Source organism: Perca flavescens, chromosome 12 (assembly GCF_004354835.1).
Source record: "Perca flavescens isolate YP-PL-M2 chromosome 12, PFLA_1.0, whole genome shotgun sequence".
NCBI lineage: Eukaryota > Metazoa > Chordata > Actinopteri > Perciformes > Percidae > Perca > Perca flavescens.
This window is the reverse complement of record NC_041342.1, coordinates 19,172,199-19,197,352: the sequence shown is the minus strand read 5'-3', so window position 1 is coordinate 19,197,352 and position 25,154 is coordinate 19,172,199. Positions and strand designations below refer to the sequence as shown.

The window sequence follows — 25,154 nt, the reverse complement described above, 5'->3', positions numbered from 1 at the left end:
AAGTAAAATATCTGAGTACCCTTCAGCACTGTTTGACAGTGCTGACTTATTTGAAAATGTAACTGGCAAAAGATATGGTAAAACATTTTGTGTTAGTAAATTATAATAACTTTTCACCCAGGATTAACCAGTTATTCATCCGAATTTAGGTTGGAAATGTTGCATGTCCTTGTGAAAAGCGGTTTTTATTGGCCTAGTGCATCCTAACCACAAACAACAAATAGACAAAATAGGTGATCATTTACATTATTAATTATATTGTCACTATATTAATATTTTAATTATTTCTAACTATGGAAACCAGTGTTATTTGCTTTCTTGTGTTCTGAATTACTTCAGTCCCTCTTTATTCTTTGCTGTTGCAAGATTGCATGCTCAATCTTGTTAATCATGGACTAAAACGGCTTGATTCACTCAGCATGATGTCATTCCATATGTCCTGCCTTTGGTCCTGCCGTCTGCCATGTATTTACCTGCATCAAGTAACCCATCATCACAGGAACTTAAGCGATTTCTGCCTACAGAATAAAAGGATATTTTTCCACATTTCATGTATTCATTTAAGTTAACCACTAAATTATATTTTCTGTATACTTCTTCCCACACGAAGGTCTAATTGCTGTTTATAATACTTCTTTGCAGTGGCATAATCATAGATATAACAGTTTTTTATATCTATAATTCTGGTAAAGAAATAAGTCCTTTTTTATTTTTCTTCCTCGAAAAACACGCATCTAAGAAGTTTGATTTCAGAAAAATATCTGATTAAGCATGAGACTATTTGTGTTATTGAAAGTAAGGACTTTACTCAGGTCATTAAACAAAACCTAAATTCCCAGAAACGATAACGCTCTTGGTCAAACATAATTTTCGTATGTAGTCAGAGTATGTGAGCATGCAAGGTATGCTTAATTGCATTTATTCACCACTGCATGAGTAGGCTAATACGTATTTTTCTTAAGTGTTTTAAAAAGGATGTATGGACCTACACCAACAAGTGTGTATGTGCCATATGTAGGCTACCATAAATAAAATGAAACTTGAGTTGCTTACTGTTCAGGAAACCATGCTGTTGGTATGGCTTTTACTTTGAACCAGAAGAACGGGTATTCTGTGTTTCACTGTGGCTAGCTTCACTCTATTCAGTCTGGGAATATTCACACAACTACTTTGAAAAGGAATGCAGCACTCGTAGCCAACCATACTGTAAGTATACTTTTATAGCAAGGCTTTCGCATTTTATTGGGTAAATTATTCACTTTGCTGCCAGTATTTCAGTGCTATTAATCGTATGTTTTCCTTACTGAAGTAGCTAACAAAGCCGGTGTTTATACAGTACGTTAACGTTAGCTAGCCAGCTAACGTTAGCTGTGTCCCGTCGCTAGGATTCCCTTTATTTCTTCATTTGAATTTGTTTGTGTTCCTTCAACGTAAGTTAATAGGTTGCATCTGTGGCTTGAGTTTCCTTTTGTGTTTGTAGCTATACGCTTTACATGTATGTAAAGCGTATATACATGTTCTCTTCTGCCTGCTTTTAACATACGAGTCGCTATTCAGCATCTTTATTAGCGCTCACCAGTGTGTTATAAGCTACAGTCAGTTTTTTTTTTTAAATCGTGTTTCTTTTATATACCAGCCATATCAACAATATTTAAATGAGAAATAAAACTCCAAATACTCGGTAGTGTTTCTTAATCTCAGTCCATTTAATTGAGTCAGAGTTGGTCCAGGCAGGAGATGATGTCAGTAGGACTGGTATGCAGGTCTGACATCAGCCAGAAAGTCTCTGAAAACTAAAGCTGTGTTTACTCGAGCCAAATAAGGAGGAGATAAGCCCAGGTACTCAGGAAAATAGTAATTCTGTCTTATGACAAAAACTTGTGTCACAGTTTAGATCTACTATTAAGGCAGTGTTTTTGGTCACTGTGTTGTCTCTCATCATGTCCACACCAACCACTGCCAGTATTTATTGAGTTTATATAATCCCACTGCAGTGAATCTCAAGGCATCATCATTCCAGTCAGCACACCATGGCTGGCTTCAGACAAGAGGATGTTGAGATGTATTATGAGATGGGAGAGGAACTGGGCAGGTATGTTCTGCACATTTATTGTCTTTTTCTTCTCTGAAAAAACTTATTGTATCTGAAAACATCCGTCCAATACCACTACTGTGGTCAGTGTCAACAAAAGATACTGTTCACACTTGACTCTCAACGTGTCGTGGGTGTTCCAGTACCTGGAGGGCAGTGATGCACCCAATATACCATTTCGTGATTGATTATTTAGGATCTATTCATTTATGCCACGTTTGAAGGGCATCAGACTTGTAGGGTTTTGTGAATACAAATGCCTACCTGCTCTGGGGCATTGAACAACTGTAATTAGCTAGTACGTGCATAGCATTACAGTACATTTTTAAAGCAAGGTATCAGATAGCTGCAGCAGCAGTTCTATTTTTAAGCTGAATGGCTGAGCACACACAAATGTGTTTTTTTTTCTTCTGATTACCAGTGCTTGTAGTTCTTAAATAAAAACAAATGTGAGCATGCAGTGTAATCAAATCACACATAGTTACCTGAGATGTGTTTCAGATATGAGCTGCAAAACATCCAAAACATTAGATCTGATGAAGGCCAAAATGTTTTAAGTATGTGTGAGCAACAAATTAAATGTCTTTTTAATATCTTTTTTACACTGGGCTTGATAGTTTGTGACTGAGTCATCACATGTTAATAGTTTGAACCTTCCTACCCAAGCTACTTTTTTCTGCAGTAATGCAGCAAAACTATGACAATGCCTTTCAAAGTGCCTTTCCACCTCTGCTGTGGTGTAGAGTCTATAGGTGGGTGTATCTCTTGTGTATGTTGCACGTGTACGGTTTCTTCCAGAGCAGTAAGAATACTTGTACTTGTTTCCTATGTAGATGTTTCAGGTATTTACTCCACAGTCAAGTTAGATTTTATTTTTCATCAATCTTGTGCACCGACCTGCCTTCTTTCTCGCTTGGCTTTAGACAGAGACAGACTCTCATTTCTAGAAAATTCTCGTTACAAGTTGATTTCTGTTGGAAACAGGTTGAAATGTTCTTACTGTACTGGCAGATTTTTTTACATGTTTTTTTTATATAATTTGATTATAGACAGACATGCTTGATACAACGTACGTTTTGTTACAGTGATGAGTTTTCAAATTGTACTCGTTTTCAAATTGTACTCGTTTTCAAATTGTACTCGTTTTCAAATTGTACTCGTTTTCAAATTGTACTCGTTTTCAAATTGTACTCGTTTTCTTGTGAAATACTGGATACTTTCACCTCTTCAGGCTTCTTAAAATCCTTCAGATGAAATTATCTGGAAAAATAAATCAAATTTTGGATGAGATACATGTCCACATTGAGACTATAATCTGTGATGAGGGGTCAAAAGTAGAAGTTGCTTCAGTTTAGGGGGGCACTAGTCTGGCTCAACGGAAGTACATTTCCACGCGATCTGTGTGTTGCCGTACTGCAATTTCCTTCGATTACGGAAACTACAACAAACTTCAAGCTAGCAAGCTACATGCTAAAAATGGCACGTTTTGGAGAAAATTTGGATCATACAACCAGACAGGCCTGTTTGGTTCTTTCAGGGAATGATTGTAAAGATTTACAAAGAACATGTTTACGGGGACTGGGACGTTTTGGGACCGATTTACATACGATGATACACTGGTAAGAGCAAATTATGTTTAACCATGTATCCAGCTAATCTATACAGCTCACGTTAGTGTATTGTGTGAACATTTAACCTCATTTGATATTTTATGTGGCATTTTTGGGGTGCACATGTTCCACCAATACAAGTTCCTTCCCTAGACAATTTTGCAGAGCCACTGTCACTGCATCGGGAGACGATTGTGATTGGTTTAAAGAAATACATCCTAGAATGTATGTGTGGTGTAGCCACAGCACTGTGGAGATTGGTCTGGCAATACGAGACTATGGGGGCACAAGCCAAAAAGGTTAGGAAGCACTGATTTAGTCCATCACAAGTTATCATTTCCCAAATATAATATATTTTGACATATCTTACGTACTCTGACCAGCAGCCAAGAATTCAGTCAGAAGACAATGCAAAAACGCAAGCAGTTCTGTATTAGACATTCATTTCTCTTTTTTATTTGCACATTAACACTGTACATTTCATATTTTATATATTATTACTGTATATTTGTTTTTATTATATATGTTAAAAGTCTTGATAATATATGTTGTTTTTATTTGTTGTTTGTATACCTGGAGTGGTAACAAAAATAATTTCCCCCTGGGATTATTAAAGTATTTCTGATTCTGATTCTGATTATCCTGTTTTTGTTAACGGCCCTTTGTTTTCGCCTCCCTGCAGCGGACAGTTTGCCATCGTTCGTAAGTGTAAAGAGAAGAGCACAAGTATAGAGTACGCAGCCAAATTCATCAAGAAGCGGAGGTTGTCCTCCAGCCGGCGTGGGGTGAGCCGCGAGGAGATCGAGCGCGAGGTCAACATCCTGCGGGAGATCCAACACAGCAACATCATTACCCTGCACGACATCTTTGAAAACAAAACTGACGTGATCCTGATTCTGGAGCTGGTATCCGGAGGAGAGCTGTTTGACTTCCTGGCTGAGAAGGAATCTCTGACGGAAGAAGAGGCCACCCAGTTTCTCAAGCAGATCCTGGACGGCGTTCAGTATCTACACTCCAAACGCATTGCTCACTTTGACCTCAAGGTTAGTGATCTGTGTGGTTAAGAGCCGGCTTGTTTGTGAGGCTCTGGGCCTGCAGTCGTATTTGACACATTTGTCAAGATTCCTGTTAAGGTGTAAGAAGAAGTTTGTGTTGTACTTCAAGCACTTGCGTGTGTGTGGGTTTTTCCATGTGAAAAACAGGACAGGGCTATAGACACACATGGTTGTCAAGCTGCTCGGTACTTGCTTGCTGCATGGTGATACTGGTATGTGATACAGTTATTTTCATATCAATAATATGAATATATTTGGGGTTTTTAAGATACACAAAAAATGTAATAATTAGTCAAACAATTCCAGAAAATGGTGTGAATTAATTATAGTTTTAAGACAACATTTAAAAGGATAATAAGGATAAAGGAATATAAAGACATTTTGTTAACCAAATCCCAAGCAATATTTCTCATACATTTTAATAGGGTAATCTATCCCAAGCCTTTTAGGCCTGTAATATTTTGTTTTTGAACTTTGTTGCCCATATTAAACATTGCCAGCAATTTTAGCAATACAATACCAACACAAACCCATACATAACCACAAACACTCTCTCAAGGAGAGGTTAAAGCAACAAAACAAGAAAAAGAAAAGGGTGTGGTTGCGCTTCATTCAACACATATATTGACTACATAGAAGCAGGGTAAATAAACCATTGCATATCACAGTATGTTTACATTATTCTAAATCAAGGCCTAGAATGACAGGCGTTCATCTTCTTACAAACAAAGGTACTTTCAACTGTAAAATAGCAGTCATGTTTTCCGAAAATGTTATCCACTTCCTCTTTAATGTCTTTGCAGTATGTCTGTATCACGGAGCAGTCCCAGAATGGTGACTTGGTCCCCCCACCATGCCACAGTTTCTCCAGCAAATGTTGTGGGCATTGTTTTTAAACCTTGACGCCTTAAAGGAACAGGCCGACTTATTGGGACTTTAGCTTATTCACCGTAACTCCCAGAGTTAGACAAGTCGACTTGTCTAACTCTGGGGGTTACTGTGAATAAGCTAAAGTCCCAATAAGTCGGCTTGTTCCTTTAAGAGGGGTCCTAAATCTCATCTTCACCTTCCAGTCAAATTCTTTCCACATTTGACTTCCAATCCCTTTATGACTCGCCAGACATATATCTTCCCATGTATCATCAACCAAACAAGTATTGAGTTCCATTTCCCATTCACTTTTAATATGAAAGGTATTGTCTGATGTATCTTTCATAAGACTCTTATAGATGTGTGATACTTGATGCTTTGTTGATACCACTTGTTGAGAGATATATATATAAAGTACCGTTCAACATCAGTTGAATCTCTTTTAAGACTATCCCAATCTGTGTGCTTTGTGATGTAGTGTTGTATTTGTAGGTATCTATACAAGTCATTTGAGGGCAAGTCAAACTTTTCTTGAAGTTCTGAAAATGATCACAATGTGTTGTTTTCAAACAACTGATTTATATTTACCAACCCCTTTTCCGCCCATCTTCTGTATGCTAAGTCCGTCACCGAAGGGAGAAACTCAATGTTTCCAAGAATGGGCATTGTCCTTGATAGAGCTATATATCCCTTTAACTGTTTCTGGGCACTTTCCAAACCTTTAGTGTGTGTTTGACCCAGATGTTATTAATTCTTATTCTTTTCTGAGCCTGCTGACTAAGTAGAGTAGATATTGATATCCCTTTTAAGGAATTCTGTTCAATGGATAGCCATCCAGTTTCTACATCTTTGGTCACCAATGCTACTATTGCTAAATTTGGCTGCCCAGTAGGCCTGTAATATTACACATTTAGTTTATTTTCTACAGTTGTGCAGTTTGTTCCCAAATGATAAAGTTTGTGGCATATGCCAATTCTTAGTATTATGCTGCTGTTAATTCATTAACATAGCTTTATGTTTCCATGTGTACTGTATCAAAACCTTGTTCTCTGACTAATGTTTAGCTATACCGTTTTATCTTTCAGCCAGAGAATATCATGCTGCTGGACAAGAACGTCCCCAACCCCAGGATCAAGCTGATTGATTTTGGGATTGCTCATCAGATTAAAGCAGGAAATGAATTCAAGAACATTTTTGGAACACCAGAGTTTGTTGGTAAGATCCTGTTTCACCTTCCTGAATATCCATTTCACAAATAAGGTAAAAATGTTCCACTTTAAAAATCTGTTTTTGTGCAAGTGTGTGCCCACGTAAGTTAAACCTTAACGTAAGTGGATGCTGCGTTTCAGATCTCCACATCTGGTTTGAATTAAAGTGTTCATTCCTCTGTGCTTTACAGCTCCAGAAATAGTCAACTATGAGCCACTTGGACTGGAGGCGGACATGTGGTAAGATGTCAACATGTTTTTTTTCTCCCTCTGAAGCTGACTACTGACCCGCTGACCCATGTGACAGTTTTCATTCATGTTTGGTTATTCTCGTCTCTGCAGGAGCATTGGAGTAATAACATACATCCTGTAAGTAATGTTTCACATCACGACTTGTTGTTGACATTTATAGAAATGTAAATCACTTCACTCCTCATCCATGTTGTTTTATAAGGCAAATCCTTTTATCTGTGTTCCTCTAGGCTGAGTGGTGCTTCTCCATTTCTGGGCGAGACCAAGCAGGAGACGCTGACAAACATCTCAGGCGTCAACTACGACTTTGATGAGGAGTATTTCAGCAACACCAGTGAGCTGGCCAAGGACTTCATACGACGTCTGCTGGTCAAAGATCCCAAGTACGAACTTTTTCATAAAGATCTGGGGCCAACCGTAAAGAAGATAAATCTTGGTTCTGTAGACATATGGAAGTCTCTGCTGTGTCATTTTCTTACTGGTGCATTATTTTCTTTTGCAGGAAGAGAATGACGATTGATGATAGTCTTCAGCACCCCTGGATTAAGGTGGGTGTTTTTTATTCAGCATTTATATGTGTTGGTGGAGTTTCAAATTCAATATAATATTTGAGTTATTACTTATCAGGCTCTACATGAGGAAGCCCCTGAGTACACTTCTAAATTATTGTTCCCATATAGTAAAATAAAGTGTCTGAGGTTGGCTAACCAGGATTTACTGGATGTTCACAGAGCTCGACTAAAAATGGAGACCAGCATTTGCTGTTTTACCCCTAAATTTTGGAATCTGGAAATGTATCTTGTGTTTAATACTGTGTTGCTAAATGCTTCTATAAGGAAGCGTTTTAAGTTTTGTTTTGAAAAGTGCAATATAAGGCAATTTTACTTACTTACTAAAGCTCATACACATTTGAGTGTTCTCGGTTATTATTTTCAAAAAGAGCGAGACCGATTTATTGGTACATATTAGCTTATTGCAGATAAGTAACAAGAAATTGCACTACAGGTATGCCAAAGATCTGTCATTTCTCTCCATTATGTAGTTTTTTCACCAGAGATCATTAAGTTTGCAAAATTATTTATTAAAGCAAATTTAAGAAATCTTTATCAGAAATGTTTGTTTATCTACAAAAACGACTATCAACTGATATACAGCAACAAAGTTCTTAAATATCAGTATTTGTATCGGCCTCAAAAATCCAATATCAGTCGGGCTTTGTTATCAAATTGCCATTCTGATTTCAGACCTTTACGTTTTTCCCTCTACAGGTGATTAAGAGGCGAAATGTCCGCCAGGAGGAGAGAGACCACAAGACTGAGCGCCGACGCCTGAAGACCACTCGTCTGAAGGAGTACACCATCAAGTCCCACTCCAGCATGCCACCCAACAACACTTACGTCAACTTTGAGCGCTTCTCCCAGGTCCTGGAGGAGATCGCAGCAGCAGAGGAAGGCCTGAGAGACCTGGAGCGCAATCAGCGCTCATGCCGGGAAGACGTGGCGGCGCTGCTGTCCATATACGAGGAGAAGGAGGGCTGGTACAAGGAGGAGAACCAGAGCATCTCCAGCGACCTGAGCCATATCCGCCAAGAGCTGCAGCGCACTCAAACCCAGCGCAAGAAGAGCCAGGAGGAGGCCAGGCTCACCATGCAGGCCGCCAACGCCCTCAAGCGCAAGTACGGGCGCCTGGAAAACCGCTACGAGGTCCTGGCTGAGCAGGTGGCCTCGGAGGTCCGCTGGGTGGAGGAGCTGGTCAAGTCCATGATTGCAGAGAAGGATGGCCTCGGCAGCATGCCCTGAGCCAGTCTGACGTCCAATCATGACACTCTGATTCTCAAGTTTCCTCCTGCCTGTCTTCTCTGCACGTGTCCCACACAGTGCAGTTTGAGTGGGTCAGATGTCATCATAAGCTGTGCTGCTGCTGTCCATCGAGAAAAATGTTCCACCCTCTTTACGTCACGCTTGAGAGAGAACCAGCAAGAAGCAGACAGGTAAAATGTTGAACCCATTCCCCCATTAAATTCCTGTGTTATGAGTTAATTTATAATTTTAGAGATTTTACGTACTGTTATTTGACAAAATGATTAGCAATTTGAAACTATATTGGCTTGTCTTTTTTTTTTTTTTTTTTTTTTTTTTGCAATTGTTCTTAGCCTGGTTATCTTTCAGTACTTCATTACATCTCAATGTCCTGGTGCTGTAAAAGCCATAGATGTCTGCTGATTCGCTCTTGCCTCAGATTGTTGGCCAGTTACGTGAGAAGGCTTCACAACATACAGCTCATAGTGTCAGGGGTATTTATTTATCCAGTTACATTTCTGATTCAATTGCAGCTCACATTAAACGCTTAGCAAAGAAGAAAACAAATGTTTTAGTGAAATGCTTTATTTTGCAGATCTGCGATTTTTTTTTCTTCCTAATAATTTCTAAATGATTTCTTGAAAGTTTCCTGGAAATAACCACATAGTTTGTCCTCTAATTATGACACATTTTGGACATCCAGTTTACTTGCTATCTGCTGGTTAAAAAAACTCAAGGTTGTGCTAGCTTAGCATTTAGCATTTAGCTTTATTTTACCTATAATAAGTACCAAATTGCATGTTTCTTTCCAGGAAACCCCCTAGGAAATAATTTGATAAAGAATTTACAGACCTGTAAAAATAAAGTGTTTGGAATGTATAAACTCATCTTTGCAGTGCCTGTAAACTGAATGACCGTATTGCCTCTGCGAGCACTCATAAATCACAGAGTTAATGACATTTCTATCACATTGATATTGCTCAATGTCTTTTAATGCAATAACTTTTGCACATAAGCCTTGTAAACCAAATAGTGTGCTTGGAAACTTTCTCTATATACTGTAACTCTTAGTGTCTCTGTTTTCATTCTGACCATCTCTGCAAACTCAAAACATTCCACTGATAAGTTTCACATCCAGGCAACACATTCCCCATGTATAGCATTGAAAGTGTATCATATAGTCAGTAGTATTTTTTCAGTATAGGAATGTACTCATTTGCACTTAAATGATTATAGCAGTGTTCCAAAATCTATTTTATTCTGTCTATAAATTGTAAGAAAGAGCTTAACTGTCTGGGCTTGTTTCAAATAAAGTTAGCACTGTTACCAAGTCGTATTCATGTGTTGTTATTGTGTGTATGGAAACTAACTTTTCTAACAATACATCCTTACCTCTGTATGCTTCGGTTTGTCAATTATGCCTTTTTTTTGTTCAGTAGTGGAAAGAAACTCCGTATTTACTCAAGTACTGCACATAAGTACACTTTTGAGTTCCTGGTACTTTACTTGAGTAACTTTATACTTCTACTCCACTGCATTTCAGAGGTAAATTAAAACCTTTTACTCCACTACACTTATTTGACAGATGGTTACTTAACAGATGTAAAAATCTTAGATATGTTGTAGAATAAACCTACCTAAATATAAATAAAATGTTTTCAAATTAGCTCGGCCAGCTATAACAGTAAAAATGCAGCTTAGACATTTATTTATCAATAATAATACTCTCACATGGGCTTATGAGAAGGTTACTATTTTGATACTTTAAGTACATTTGGCTACTAAGACTTGCATACTTTTACTTTAGTAACATTTTCAATGTGAGTAGTTTAATATTGTAGTATTGCTATTGCATGTTCATATTAACTTACTTTTTTTAATTGACAGATTTTTTTATTTAAAAAAAGGACCAAAATGTGAAATGTAATATGTAAATGTGAGAGGTTTAACCACGCTCAGTATTATCTGTCAAACTATTTAATGTTGTATACAGGAAAGACAACATGAATGAAAGTTATCCAGTAGAGTTGGCAACAAACCCCACATTTTTGATTGGGTCTCCTTGTGTTGTTCTCCTTAAAGGTGCACTATGAGTTCCTGCATGGTTTCAGAGCGATTTCATTTTTGTCTCAAATCGTAGGCATCTCTCCTTGATCCGCTAGCTGCCTGCCCCTTGAATACACTGTGAAAAAGTCCGGTCTCAGGAGACAACACAGGGGTCGTAAACGTCAAACAAACACTAGAGGCACAGGCTGTGCACCAAAATACAACAAAACACGTTCCAGCCAATCACTGACAAGATGGTTGGAAGAGGGGGTGGGGAGTTAGTGACAGTTAATCAGTTAGTCGTGTCAAGTTATGGAATCATGGGGAGGAAGGGCGAGCTTGCTCTGTTTTGTATTTACTTGGAACGTCAATAGAAGTGTCATCATGCAGGAACTCATAGTGCACCTTTTAAAGCAGCAGGGAGGGGATACAGGAGATTTTTAAAACAGCACTTTTAGTTTCCCAGTCTCACGTTGACCAACCAAAGAGCATAAACATCTCATTTGTTTTGTACAACACGTGTTATAAATAAATGTTTACATCTGCATATGAAAATTTGAACAAGGCGCTGGAGATGGTTGGGGATCAAAGCAGAGGGCAATAATCTGTATGCATGGACAGATAACCATATACAGTAAGGCGGCCCCAGGGCAAAAAGAATAGTTGTTGGGGCCCCTATTGACCCCTCACCTGTAAGCAAATTCACATACAATCAAAGGTTTCTTTTTCAGTGATCGCATGGTAATTTTATTTAATACATAATTTAAAAAGAGTAAATAGTATAAAATAATAAAGCTATTAAGATCGATTCTGTAATTTTAATGAATGATGTATCATGTCTGTCTGTGTATGGAAGTCAGTGAGAGGCAGAGATGGAGGCCAGTCTGAGAGTTTTAAAGTGCTCATATTATGCTTTTTGGCTTTTTCCCTTTCCTTTATTGTGTTATATATCTTTCTTTTGTGCATGTTATAGGTTTACAAAGTGAAAAAGCCCAAAGTCCACCCCAAAGGGACTTACCATCTTCCAGAGAAAACCCTGTTCACAAACTGCTCCAAACAGCTCTATTGTAGTCCAGCCTTTACTTCCGTGACAAACGTGCGTCACTTTGTAACACACGTTATAATGCTCGCCTAGCTGCTAGCATGACACGCCCTCATACTCTGCAACTGACAAGCTAGCAGTACTTACTGTGCATGTGTGACTCCCAACAAAGACGGAACAGAAGTGAGATGCCTCACTCTGTAGCTAAAACAGAGAGCTCAACACACAGGGTGAAAAGAGGAGCCGCAGCAATGTGCAGTACAACAAATGTATGGTGTTTTCTGAAAAGTAAACCTTCTGATACAACCTCTAAATACAATTAGGAACCTGAAAATGAGCATAATATGAGCACCTTTTAGAGGATGGTTTTGAATTATATTTCAAAATGTACGTTTATCTGCTGCAGTTACTTGACTCATTTCTATGCTTTGTCCAGCAGACCCCATGTACAGTATTATACTACCTTGCAAAACATGTCTGATAAAGCTGTGCTTACTAAATCAGTCATAAGTCCAATAGCAAAACCAGTAGGAAACTCATTATTACAATTTTCTTTTCCATGTTTTATATATGACAACGTTATATTTATTGTTGTCCAATAGAAAAAAATAATTTCCTGAGTGTTGGCACCTTTTGTAAAACATATCACAAAACTACAAAACAGTGCACAATACTTTCATGATTTTATTTGGATATTAATTATGACAATAATAAATAAATAATAGATAACAACCTTTTCATCAGTTTGGTTCCATAGGTCATTAATTCGCTGATGATAAATTTATCAAATTACATCTGTTTTGTAAACTTTGAGATTGTGCAGCATCCTTTAACTTTATGTGTAATAAGGTAAAGTTGTTTTCTTTGTTTACAAATAATACAAAGCACTTTCGATTTACCATTTTGAAACAAATGGATAACTGGAGCCAAACTGCTACAATCACTACAATTGGATGACGAGAAGAGATAGAAAGAACTGCTCATCTTTATGTTCAAATCAGCTGTAACAGTGTGTGGACTTCACTCAGGAAGGAAATCCTTGGCAGTGGTCTCAGGAAACGGTTTAACTGTCTTTGTATAAGTCCGAACTTAGGAAAAGTTAAAAATGCGTAGTGCTTCCTTGTTCCTTGTTAAAAAGAACGCCATCCTGTTTTTCTTCACCCTGGTCCAGATCAACACACATCTATTCTTGGAGAGTAGGAATGTTAATGTGTTTATGCATCTTTCAGAGAATTAATGTGGGCACACAGTTTCAGTGCAGGCCCCAGTTTAAGGTTCATGGTGCTGACCATGTGCTCCTCAGTTAGAAGCAGCAGAGCCTGTCCATCTATTTCCTGGGAGCGAAACTCCTCGGCTACATCCTGACCACCTGGAGAAAAGAGAAGACAGAGACTAAATAGAGTGTGTGTCTCTTGTTGATTTTGATGCATTTTGTTAGCTGATCTATTTGCAGAACGTAAGGTAAGGTGGAGGGTTTGGGTGTGGCCTTGACCAACTGCCACTTAGGGAGGTAATCTTGCTCCTTATGACCTCATAAGGAGCAACATTCCAGATCGGCCCATCTGAGCTTTCATTTTCTCAAAGGCAGAGCAGGATACCCAGGGCTCGGTTTACATCTATTGCCATTTCCAGCGACTGGGGGACCATAGGCAGGCTGGGGGAACTCATATTAATGTTAAAAAAACCTCATAAAACTCAATCATGCCATGGGACCTTTGAAACAAGGGGCCTGTTCCAGCTTTAATGGGGCAATTTATTCTAAACTGTCTTTGCTGCTTTGAACATCTGGCAGCATTCATTTGATGCACAGGAGGTGATTCACTTTATGTCCTTGAATGCAACAGTGGAGTGTTTGCAATATACATGAAGTAAAAGCTGCTTATTTTGCTTTAACAGTGAGTCAACAGTAAGACGAAGGAAGAAAAGTGGGTTAACTACCTTCATACATTTATATGCTTTTGTTGTTTATTTTTGTTCATGCTAAGCTGCAAGAAGTCAAAGGCAGAAAAACGGAGCATACTAAGGTTCGGGAAAAACATGTTTTGTTTGTTCGGCTGTTTATGAGCTCCAGGAAATTCGTAGCAGTACCTGGTAGGGAGTTGATATAAGAAAACACTTGCTCTACGTTCCACTGAGACGGACAGCCGACGTCGTCTTCTCCGTCAGAAACACTGATTGTTTCTGTCATCCTCTGCTCCTGCTCTCTCTCCCTCTCTCGCGCTCTCTCGGCCTGTTTACGGAGCCTGGTTGTCATGGGAATGGGAGGCTCGTCCTCCTCTTCTTCCTCCTGCTCTTCCTCCTCTATCAGTGAGCTTTGCCGGCTCTCTTCTGAGCCAAACGACCCACGTGCCTGTGGAGCACAAAGACAAATTTGGACAAATATCTACTGTGTTTTTGTGTGGACTACTTACAGAAAAGCTCAACCAGGTATTAGCCTTAGTCATCTCAGATAAGATTATGGTTCCTACGTGTGAAAGCTGCAGTTTTTAAAAAATATATAATGCAATTAAAATAAAAGTTTAATTCTGTCTCAGGACTGAGAACACTAGGCCTACAACAGAATAAAGAGTGAATGCATTACAGGAATTTTTCTAATGTTACATGATGGGCCTCTAACCCTACAATAATTTCATTAATCTGGATTTTAGGAAAGAGTTTATGCATTAAACTATGGTCTAAATGCTGCTTTAGAGGCTTTTCCACCCTAAAATATCGATATACTTATTTTGCTTGTGACATACACTTCTGGGTTGCTTTCTTCGTTTACCTCATGAGGTAACCGTAGCCTTTTGGCCGGCAGCAGATGTCATCAGATGGTACCCAACCTTCACTGAGTGTTTCAACACTTAACACAGTTGGTGGGCCGGCAGTAATGGCCAAGTCATCCGCTCCTGGCTTCCAGCTTCCCTCCTCTCGCCTATTTAGTAGCCAGCGAGAGGCTCGCCCTGCCTCCTCCCCCATCCTGCGAGCTGCTTGTTTCTTGCTCCTTTCATCCAGGCCCAGAGCTGATAACAACCGCCATACTGATCTGGCTGGAAAACCTCTGCAGCCGATCTCTACGGGAAACATCCCTGCCGGCCATCCCTTGTCCTTACAGTCCAGAACTAAGGACTGGTACTGTAAGGCCTCTCTCACGTCAGCTCAATCGGAATGATTTTTTCAGTCTTCAGTTGACCACAGTACAGTGTCCGAACGTAGCGTTGTATGAACCACCTCTGGGAACTGCAGCTTCCTTCCCATGTCACCCCTCATCTTTCAGGACCTGGCATCTTGCAGCAGATTGGGCTTTGGTCTTTCGGTAGAGAACGGCCTAGTTACTCTTGGATGAAGGTGCCGGTGGGCCTTTTCTTGCATCTACCCTGCTCTAGTGTGTTGGCCAGAGACAGAAGCACCTCATCATGGCACCATCTATACCATTCTTGAGCCAGAGATTTTTTGCACAGTCTAGTGCCAGCTTTAAGGCATAAACATGTTCCACTTATTAGCAATTATTATTAAAACGTCATTATTATTTGATTGAATTTATGTATTTAACAGATTCCTATTTGGGTCTTCTGGATGAAATTATTATACAACTAACATTTTTCAAATAACTTTTAACAACTCACTTTTATCGTTCTGGGTTCTGGGGCACTATTTGACTTGAATTACTGTGATCAACAGTCATTGTTGTTATTAAGTTGTCTTACAGACCAGTGGTTGAAAGATACATCTAATTAACAGGAAAAGCAGTGTGCCACACTAGGTCATGTTTATTTTGTCAGACTTTTCTTTCTTCTTTGTTTTTGTTTCCTTTGGATATTTATTTTAATCTCCTCAGGCCTGCGCTGAGAACTCCAGGTATAGACATTAACAATTGTCCATAGACAAAAGTATGTTGTTATACGTCCTATTTTGAAAATGTGTTCACAGACCAGGAGTCTCGATCTGCTCCTGTCAGATGCAGCAGTTCCCCAGAGAGTAGCTTGTCTCATAGGACCAGTGATCCCTACAGCACCCCCTGCATTTTGCTACATGTGCCAGGTCAGTGATATTAACTGACCTGTCTCAGAAAATGTTCTCTATAGGCTCCATTGACTCTCCTGCTGGGGGGTCGTCCTCTCCTGCCCATGGGCCTGTGACCCCAGCGGCCTGCTCTCAGCACAGTGACACGCTTGGTGCGGCTCACACTAAACCTGAACACAGAGAATCAAAATATTAAATTAGATTCATACAGTTCACTGCAGATGATTGCATTTGAATAGAGATGGCACTGCAGTCATGATATCATTCTTGAAGCCCAAAAGCCCTTTGAGATTTTTTTTCCCTGTGTACTCAGTGCAGTTAGACAGGCTTTTGCTATTGTGCACTAAGCTAATAGTCTGCATCTGGACTCTTTGATGCCTGGATGGAGACTCAAAAGGAAACCTGTGAGTGATTATACACTTGTGACTATTTCTTATAACCCAAATGTAACTCAATGGGTTCCAGATGTCAGATGACATGTCTCACCACCACTGAGACAGACAACATTTTCAGTTTACTAGTCTTGTGATGTAGAGGCTGCCTTTTTTTAAAATATTTATTTATACATGGAAAGATCCTCTTTTGCTGCAAAACTCTGCTTTTTCATTCATTTTATTCTAACCAAAAGTCATTGTTTTAAATGGTAAGGGTGGTGTTATTCTGGCTGGTGGTGTTATTATATTGGCTTATATTTAGCATTAGCGTTGCTAGCGTTAGCCTTAGCCAACTCCTTCACCACTAACGTAGCGATCTGGAAAATCAAATTTTTCCCAAACCCCGTGGGGAGGAGGGCCACAACCTCATGGCCACCAACTAAACTCAGCAAATATTGTTCTTGCTCGGGCTTTAACTTCTGGATATTCGGCAGCGTTGCCACAACGGACCGAATGGCTTCGCTCGCATCTTTCTAGCGCATGACCTCAACGTCAACGTTCTCAGCCACTCCCTCTGTTCGCTGATTGGTCCGCCAAATATTTAGCCGGAGAAAACCCAAGAATATACTGCAAACCCAGACGGAGTACTGAAGGGAAATGAAAATTGAGCAGAAGTATGTAGGAGGACGGAGCCAGGCTACACTTAAACTACATTGCAGCAGGACGGTTACCTGCCAGTAGAATAATTTGTCAATCTTTGCTCCTTTAAAGGGGAACTACGCCCATTTTCAAAATTTATACATGTTATGCCTATGGTCTAAGACAGTCCAAAAATATTTGGACTTTTTTTTGCACTCGGAGAGTGCAAAAACTCAAATTTGTGATGTCATCAAGTATAAAGGTTGGAACTGCTCCAATGAATTGAGAAAGATGTTATAGATGACACTGAGAGGGGAATGTTCTGAGAATATGGGTACATTTTCTGTCTCAGGACCAAGAACACTACAACAGAATACAGCTCATTTGGGTATAAAAAAGAAAACAAATCTTCCATCCAGTGTCTATGGAGCAGCTCCAGTCTTTATACTTGATGACATGACAAGTTTGAGACTTAAGGCTGCGTTTAAATTTCATTACTTCTCTGGTTTCTGGCTTTGAGAGAGAGTAGCTCATGTTCACAGATATTGATTGAACTTTCCTAGGTGTTTCCCTTCGATTCTGAGACATTGAGAATGCAGGTTTTAATCAGCTCAAAAAAAGGAAAGAAAAGCTTGAATAACTTAACATCGACTTACCATCCATTTGAATAGCATTACTGTGAATGTCATTACTGTATCTTTAATGCAGTTGTACATTTTCAGTACTGGATTGGCATTACTTCTGAGAACCAGGCTGATGCCTGATGTTACCTGTGCTTATTAACGGAAGTGTTGTTGGTTCATCTTAATGCGTGAGTGATTTATTTTACCTTCTGACACATGTCATGGAGCAGAAGCGTTTGGAGCGCAGGAACGTGTGAGCGTAACCTTGGCTCCCACAGAACTCACACTGCAGCACACCTGCCGCACTCTCGCCCAGCTCTGCAACTTCACAGGACCAGCTGTTAGTCTCTCTCTCTCACACACACACACACACACACACACACACACACACACACACACACACCTTCACCGTCTGCTGCAGGGCCATCGTCTTCCATCTCTGAATCTGTTGAATCCATCTGGTCAGCATCCAGCGGACTGTCCTCTGCTGCTGAATCCCCGTTGGTTTGTATCTCCTGGGATTCAGGCAGTGAAGCCTGCTGGTCTGCTAACAGCGAAGAGGAGACCACCTGTATTAAGAGGTGCATTAAGAAAAGTAAAATCTCCCATACTGACATGGAAAGACATTCCTGTGTATAAAAACAGTTTTTACATGTCTACGTTTGACTAAAATGAAAGTTTTATGATATGAACTGTAAACTTGAACTAAGAAAAATTGCCATTGCACAAGATGTTTGTGGCTGCATTGCATTATGCTATTATAAGGCTGCTGTCGGAAGCACAATATCTGGTACAATATCTGAGAAGCTCTTACTGGCACTGGAAATTACTGAATGTTAACTAGCCACGAATCATAAGAACTATATGTCCATTTAAAGAGTTTCAGGAGGAAATTTCCCATTAGCTAAAACATCCAACTCAGACAGACATTCACTAGTGATATTGCAACTCCAGTGTTCATACCGGGAATGGCTCCAGGCCCTCTCGGATGACGAAGCCCTCTATAAGGTGTGTAAGGACGTGGGTTGTGAGTATCCTTTCAGGGCTCTCTGGGACGCTTGTTGGGGAGTAGGGGGGCTGGGTGGGGCCTCTCACTGCTGCTGGCAGGACGGGAGGAGGTAGAGGAGGAGGGTTGCTGCTGGTGGTGGTGAGCTGGGAGGGTTCTTCCACCACTGGTGACCTGATCACTGGGCGACTGGATATGATGGAGGATGAACCCATCACTGAGGAACAAGAGGTGTTAAAGATAACACAACTGAGAGCTGTTTCATGCAAGCAAAATAACCAGTTGAACCATGCTTATTCCGATAATTACAGTTTATTTTCTTAGGAAATTTTCGTAAAGGAGGTTTAAGGAAGTCTGACCTAAGTTACCATGGAAACATATTCCTCCAGACTAACGCCTGGTCTCAGTCAGGTTAGTTTGTGGCAGACAGCCAAATTGAAAACATTGTAACAGTATTTGAACCATATAGAGACTGCTATGTCACTTGTACAAAACAAGTAACATAATCCAATACATTTAATAATAAAAACAAAAGCTTCTAATGAGTTCAAATTATCTTATTGTCTTGCTGTAACATTTTGGGGTAAAATTGTGGGTTTCATACCTCAAAGTTGTTTAATGATATGTTGCATTTTTACATCTACATATTAATTTTCAGCACAAATTTTAGCTTAATTAGCAGATTCAGATTTTTAGGTTTATTCAAGACAGGATCTGCTTTTCTAAACCACCGTTATGAAACATCCCTCTGGCTAATGAGGAGAGTTTGAAGGGTTAGAAAGCGTTTTATTGTATTGTATTCTTAATCATACTTTACCTGCACCATTCTGCTTAGGAGGCCCAATGAGAGGTGTCAGGGTCCTGTCCTGCTGTGGACTGGGAGAACATTCATCTTTCCTCTCCTCTGAGCTCAATCCATTCACTTTGCACGTTTGTCCCAACTGAAATTCAAACCACAACAAACCCTTGATCAAAATAACACATACTGTGAACAGGCAACGCCTACATATTAACAACAGCACACGGTGACTCACGGATGGAGTTTCATTGTCTCTGACTCGATGCACTTTAAGATTAACAGCCACCGTCTGAGGAGGTGGGAGGTTCTGGTAGGGCACCTGGACCAGGGCCTCCGCTACAGGCAGCTCCTGCTCTGTCAGCAACATATGTCCCGAATGGACGGCCAAAGCCTGGACCGAGTGCAGGGACAGCCTCTGGAGGGAAGCTGGGGGGTTCTGGGGCAGCCTGGGGAGAACCAGAGGCGGAGGAGGTGGTGGAGGCTGGTTCTGCACTTGTGGGAATGAGGTCCGGCGCTGCGGAGCGGCCACCAGAGGAGGAGGCTGAGGTTGAACGGTGGCAGCTGGGATTGAGGTCTGAGCTGAGGATGCAAACACGCTGGGGACAGACGTAGAAGAAGAAGAAGAAGAAGGGCCTTGGGGGTTGTTGTTGGTGTGTGATTGGGTGCTGGGGGTGGTCAGTCTTTTAACTGAAAGAGAAAGAGGGCTGGAGTTGGTTTCTTGAGGTGCTACTCTGAGAGCGATGGGCTGGAGCTGTCTGTGGTTTGGAGCTCCTCCTGTAGCCTGCTGGAGGATGAGCTGGTGGTGTGCCACCCGCTGGCCTGGCAGACAGGACAGCTGCTGCTTGACCAGAGTGTGGGTCTGCACCGGAGAGTAGGCTGCCAGGAGAGTGATGCATAGACAGACATGGAGATCAAAACCAAACAAATACATAAAACAAGTATCTCTTTTTCAAGGTTGACCTTAAAGTTATGGCACCTGTCACGGTGTGGGAGTTCATTTTCATTACAGTGACTCATCACTTAAGCCTGGAACACACTTTCTAGTAATCTTTCCTTTAAACCTCTGTATTTGAACGAGTTATCTCACCTGGGGTTATAATCTGGGGGCCCGAGGCCAGCCGGGTGACATCCGCCGGTCCTGTTTCTGTTGAGGTGTCAGTCAGCTGGCTGGTTTTCAGCCCGCAGATTGATGTCTTGGATAAAGAGGTGGCCGGAGTAACGGCTTGCGGCTGGGCAGATGGCTTTAAAATCACACTGTGGGCTGTGGCCAAAGATCCAGGCAAGCGGGCACGTAGAGCGAGATTCTGCACCTGAATATACACAGAAAGAAAGTCACTTTTACACTGTTCATAGAAGCCACGGGTGGTGGGGTTGACAGCTCAACTTTATTAACGATTCCTCTGACAATTATCAAAATCCCAAACTGTATGTACCACATAACTTTTAAATTTTGTGACTCATGCTCAGGATATGTAACAGCCTGAAGTAGGCAAAATGACACTGGTCTTGTGGCGTGCATGGGTTATTCTAATTTAGTGCCTGGCAAAGTTTGTACCTGAGAGGAGGTAGGTAAAGAGGAGCAGGAGGTGACCGCAGGGAGCTCTGATTGAACTGCAGCCACCGTGGCTGCAGGGGTTAGAATAAGCTAACAGAAGAAAAGCAAAAAGCAGGGAGAGACAGGTGGCTAGGTGGTTAGAAATAAACAAATGTTGTGAGAAAACATAAGAAAACACATTCAGTAAAAATAGAAATAGGGAAAACGAGTCATGCCGTTGTAAAGTAGCAGTGCATATTGTAAGAATGACCAACAGTGTGAGATATGTGAAAAGATTTGTACCATCTGAGTGCGAAGGTACATCTGAGCTTGGTTACAGTTGGCCGGTCTGTTTCCCAGGAGCATGGCCTGCTGGGATATAGTAGTTGCAGCACCAGTGGATGTTTGGGTTCGGCCAATCAGGTGAGCTGTCACTGGAGATGCTGGCAAAGTAATCTGGATAAAAGAAAGATGCTGAGGTTAAAATCTGTGCTCAGAGCAGGTCAGAATGATTGGATTGGTAACACAGATACTTACTGAGTTTTGGGAAACACCAGCAGGCTGATGAACCAAACTGCCACTGGATGACGAAGGTGACTGCCGCTGACAGACTGAAGCCTGAAAGACATTGGAAAGACATCCATCACCCTATAGCTCATGTTAAAATGACTTGTCATGCTTGCACTGACACATAACAGACATCATCTGACCTTATGTATGGTGGCCAGACTCTGCAGATGAGGGTTGTGCTGGTGCTGCTGCAGGGCGGCTGTCTGCAGCATGAGCTGGTGCTGCTGCTGGGCGGCGTACATCTGGTGCAGGTACTGGGCCGCCATGCTCTGAGGTCTGTGGATGGCGTGCTGGATCACCTGTTGGATCACATGATGGACACATCAAGCATTTTACAAATTCATTTCAGTTAGTCTTTTGAATTTCATTCCATTTGCTCTTGTTGCACCGATAAATGGAAACTTTGAAGCATTCAGAACATTTAGTTTCAAAAAAATTCAATTATCTGATTCTAGGAAAATTCCTAGAATAATGATGGCCAATGATTTGAGTATTTAACTTCAGTAATTTGATTTCACTAGTGCTGTGAGCTATTTTATATGGAAGTCTCTTTTTTAAGATAACATATTTCCACAGGCTACTGCCTATCTTTCAGTTTACAAAATGTCAGTATTTTGTATTGGCTCTAAGAGTTACACAGGGTCATCTATCAGCTGCCTGCCTATCAAGTCAAACAATGCTTGCAGAGGTCCCAGGTACTGTCTATTACCTGGACTGCCTGTCTGTCGGGTGAGATGATGCTGAGGGAAGTAGAGGGTGCCTGGGTGCACGTGGTGCTGCCGGAGTTGACTGTTGCCATGGTGACGGCAGCTGATGTGATGGGGGTGGTGGTGGCTACAGTCCTATTAGTGTCTGCCTGCTTTTCTCCTGGGCCCTGTCTCTCCATCTCCCAGGTCACACACAGATTCAGTAATGGGAAAACTGTGGAGGTAAAAGAGACATTAATTAACAGCAGGAAGTTAAGTAAAACAGGCACAACTTTAGTTGAATCAGTGATGGACATGAACTTCAGCAACAGGTTTTAGATAACTAAGTCTAGAAAATACCAGTTGGTGCTTTAAATACTGAAGAGTTGTTTGTCTAATATAAAAAAATTTCTTCATGCCACAAAAGGTTAAACTATGTTACTTTAATACAGGATCGAGCTGGTGTTTTTTATTTCCAGATTATCTACATACATCTGCATAAACAAAATATAGCCTACTCCATCACTTTGTTCGAGTAACCTTAGTTTGGATCAACGGAAGTACATTTCCAGGATAAAGCCTGAAGCGCCGGATGTCAGGCTCTCTGTGTGTTACCGTTGTAAAAATCCCTTCGCTACGGGAAACCACAACAAAGTCTGAGCTACACACTGAAAATGGCAAGTTTTGAAGAAAATGTGAATTGTGCAACCAGGCAGGCCTGAGTGGTTCTTTTGAGGAATGATTGTAAAGATTTACAAAGAATATGTTTAAGGCATTTTCTATCTAACTGGGACACTTTGGGACCAATAGGGACCGATTGGCACTTTTGGCAATAATTGCTATGGGCAAAGTAGCCCAACAAACAGCGACACACTGCGAACAAATGACGTTTATCCATGTATCCAGCTACTTTATATAGCTCACGTAATTGTATTGTGTGAACATTTAACTTAATTTATTATTTTATGTGGCATTTTACTTTTGTAGGGTGCAAATGTTCCACCAAAACCAGTTCCTTCCCGAGTCCGGAGGCTGTCCAAGATGATTGTGATTGGTTTAAAGACAACCCATTTTATTTATAAAGCCAAATGCCTTTCACAAATCAATCTTCAGTCTAAATACTAGCCTACTAAATCAGACTAGGCCTATTGGCCTACTTACTTGTGTTATAACAAAGATACAGTAAAAACATTTTGTCTATTGAAATAGGATAACTTATTAATATGGAGGGAAAATAGGCAATAGGCATACATTTTTGGGTATTTCAGTTGGGTTTTAACTTGCTTTACCATTATGGAAATTCACCCAAAAAGCATAGAAATTAAATGAATATAAAGTCACATAGATAATAAACTCAAAAGATAATCCATCCATTGCAGCACAGAAATAACAACAAAAACTGGCTCATAAGAATCTGTCATTTGAATAATATATACGAATATATGTGTCCATTAGGCCTGTATTATATAAGTTACCCAATCTTATTATTTTGTAGAATTTTTAGCGTGTAGGCTATAAAACATCCAAAACAAAAACATAAACTAACTGTAACTAAAAAAACTACACTGTGGTTTTCAGAGCATCTTAAATATGTGTTTTACTTTGATCATTCCAATATAGAAAGCACAACTGAATCATTACATTAGCTCTATACACAATTTAGAAACAAACGATAACATCATAGAAAAACAGAGATGGGTTTATCGCAGGTATCCTGGGAAAACATTGTTATGAATAGGTAATAAGTATATATTAAAAAGGTAAATCGTTCACATTATTGATTTGTTTTCAAAATGAGTGTAAAGGTTATTTTGTGCCACTTCCACATCTGTAAAGAGACAAAGGTGCTACAATGCTGGAGTTTTTACTTCTTCTTTTAATTGCTGACAAAACCATGCTGATATGAGTACAATATTTGAATAGCCTACTAATAATCTCAAAGAGCAAGCCTTAAAATGGTAAAAAAAATAAAAAAAAATAAAGATATGCCATATTTTATAAGGCTAAAGACTGATGGTATGGCAGCTTCAATATTGATTGCTTTTTGCTGCAGAGCCGGTTCTGTCCAATTACACGCCGACAGTATATTCTCGATAAACCCTAAATAATCTTAAATGCACTGTCCATAATTTAGGAACCTTCAGATAATACCTTTAACAAATCAGGATGTCATTATTCCCTGTCTGTCGGTCTTCTTCTCATCGCTCAGACGGCGCTGTATGCATGCACAATCATTCACCTCTTGTCGGCGTTACCTGCCTGGTATTGATAGACCATCAGGCCATTAAGAACGGACCAGACCCGGTCCGGCACATTGTCCCAATCAAGAAGCCTACTGATGCGTCAGTACTGTCTAAAATGGAGATGAAAAAAAAAACAAAAAAAACAGACGGTACACAGCAGGCAATAAAAAAAGACTTGATACAGCACCGCTCGCAGTGCGGGAGGACCTTCCACAGCCGGGGAGTCATGCAGCTGCGCTCACTGCGTGGACAGTCCGGAGATATTTGACGGCTTAACGATGTGTTTTTGTCCGTTTTGAATGCCTTTTATTTATGTCTGATGAATGGCTTTAGATATTCGCTCCAAAACAAAAAGAAAAAAAGATCGGTTTGATGGATTCGAACTCTTTGTTGGGGGAATTTCCCGAGACTGCACACAAAGATGCGTCAAAACTTGAAGAATATTTCACAAACCGCTGATGGGCTGATATCACAGACATACAATACAATACTCCTTCCCTATGAGTTTGTTTTCTCAGAGGACACCTTACAGTTAGTTCACTAGGCCTATCTACAAAAAGAAACCCCATTTCAAGAGTAGGCATTGCCTGTTAAAAAGGCTCACCAAGTTCTTGCTCTGCAGAGATAGGCCTACATTATTATATGCACCATACAAAAATTAAGTAGCCTAGGCTATACAACACACAAAGGGAAAGTTGGAG

At 40.3% G+C, this 25,154-nt stretch overlaps 2 protein-coding genes across 4 annotated transcripts; one reads left to right on the top strand and one right to left on the bottom strand.

Moving 5' to 3' along the window:
* Positions 1-1,003: 1,003 nt before the first annotated feature.
* On the top strand, positions 1,004-10,222 carry dapk3 (death-associated protein kinase 3). Its single transcript, XM_028593104.1, has 9 exons — positions 1,004-1,206; positions 1,995-2,092; positions 4,385-4,745; positions 6,713-6,842; positions 7,027-7,075; positions 7,178-7,204; positions 7,318-7,470; positions 7,590-7,635; positions 8,356-10,222. Exons 2-9 carry the CDS (start codon positions 2,031-2,033, stop codon positions 8,884-8,886), a joined length of 1,359 nt encoding a protein of 452 aa, XP_028448905.1. The 5' UTR covers positions 1,004-1,206; positions 1,995-2,030; the 3' UTR covers positions 8,887-10,222.
* A 2,491-nt stretch (positions 10,223-12,713) lies between these two features.
* phc3 (polyhomeotic homolog 3 (Drosophila)) lies at positions 12,714-24,547 on the bottom strand. 3 transcript variants are annotated; one of them, XM_028593705.1, is made up of 15 exons: positions 24,362-24,547; positions 22,234-22,445; positions 21,665-21,823; positions 21,492-21,572; positions 21,258-21,410; positions 20,976-21,065; positions 20,508-20,730; positions 19,656-20,296; positions 19,439-19,562; positions 18,579-18,838; positions 18,019-18,184; positions 17,822-17,939; positions 16,017-16,149; positions 14,063-14,324; positions 12,714-13,343 (listed from the first exon to the last, which is right to left on the bottom strand). In XM_028593705.1, the coding sequence occupies exons 2-15, from the start codon at positions 22,408-22,410 to the stop codon at positions 13,189-13,191; spliced, it is 2,742 nt and encodes a 913-aa protein (XP_028449506.1). In that variant the 5' UTR covers positions 22,411-22,445; positions 24,362-24,547; the 3' UTR covers positions 12,714-13,188. The 3 variants fall into 3 exon arrangements, with proteins under 3 accessions (XP_028449506.1, XP_028449507.1, XP_028449508.1); XM_028593706.1 differs by having other exon boundaries at positions 17,822-17,933; XM_028593707.1 differs by lacking the exon at positions 20,976-21,065.
* Positions 24,548-25,154: the final 607 nt, after the last annotated feature.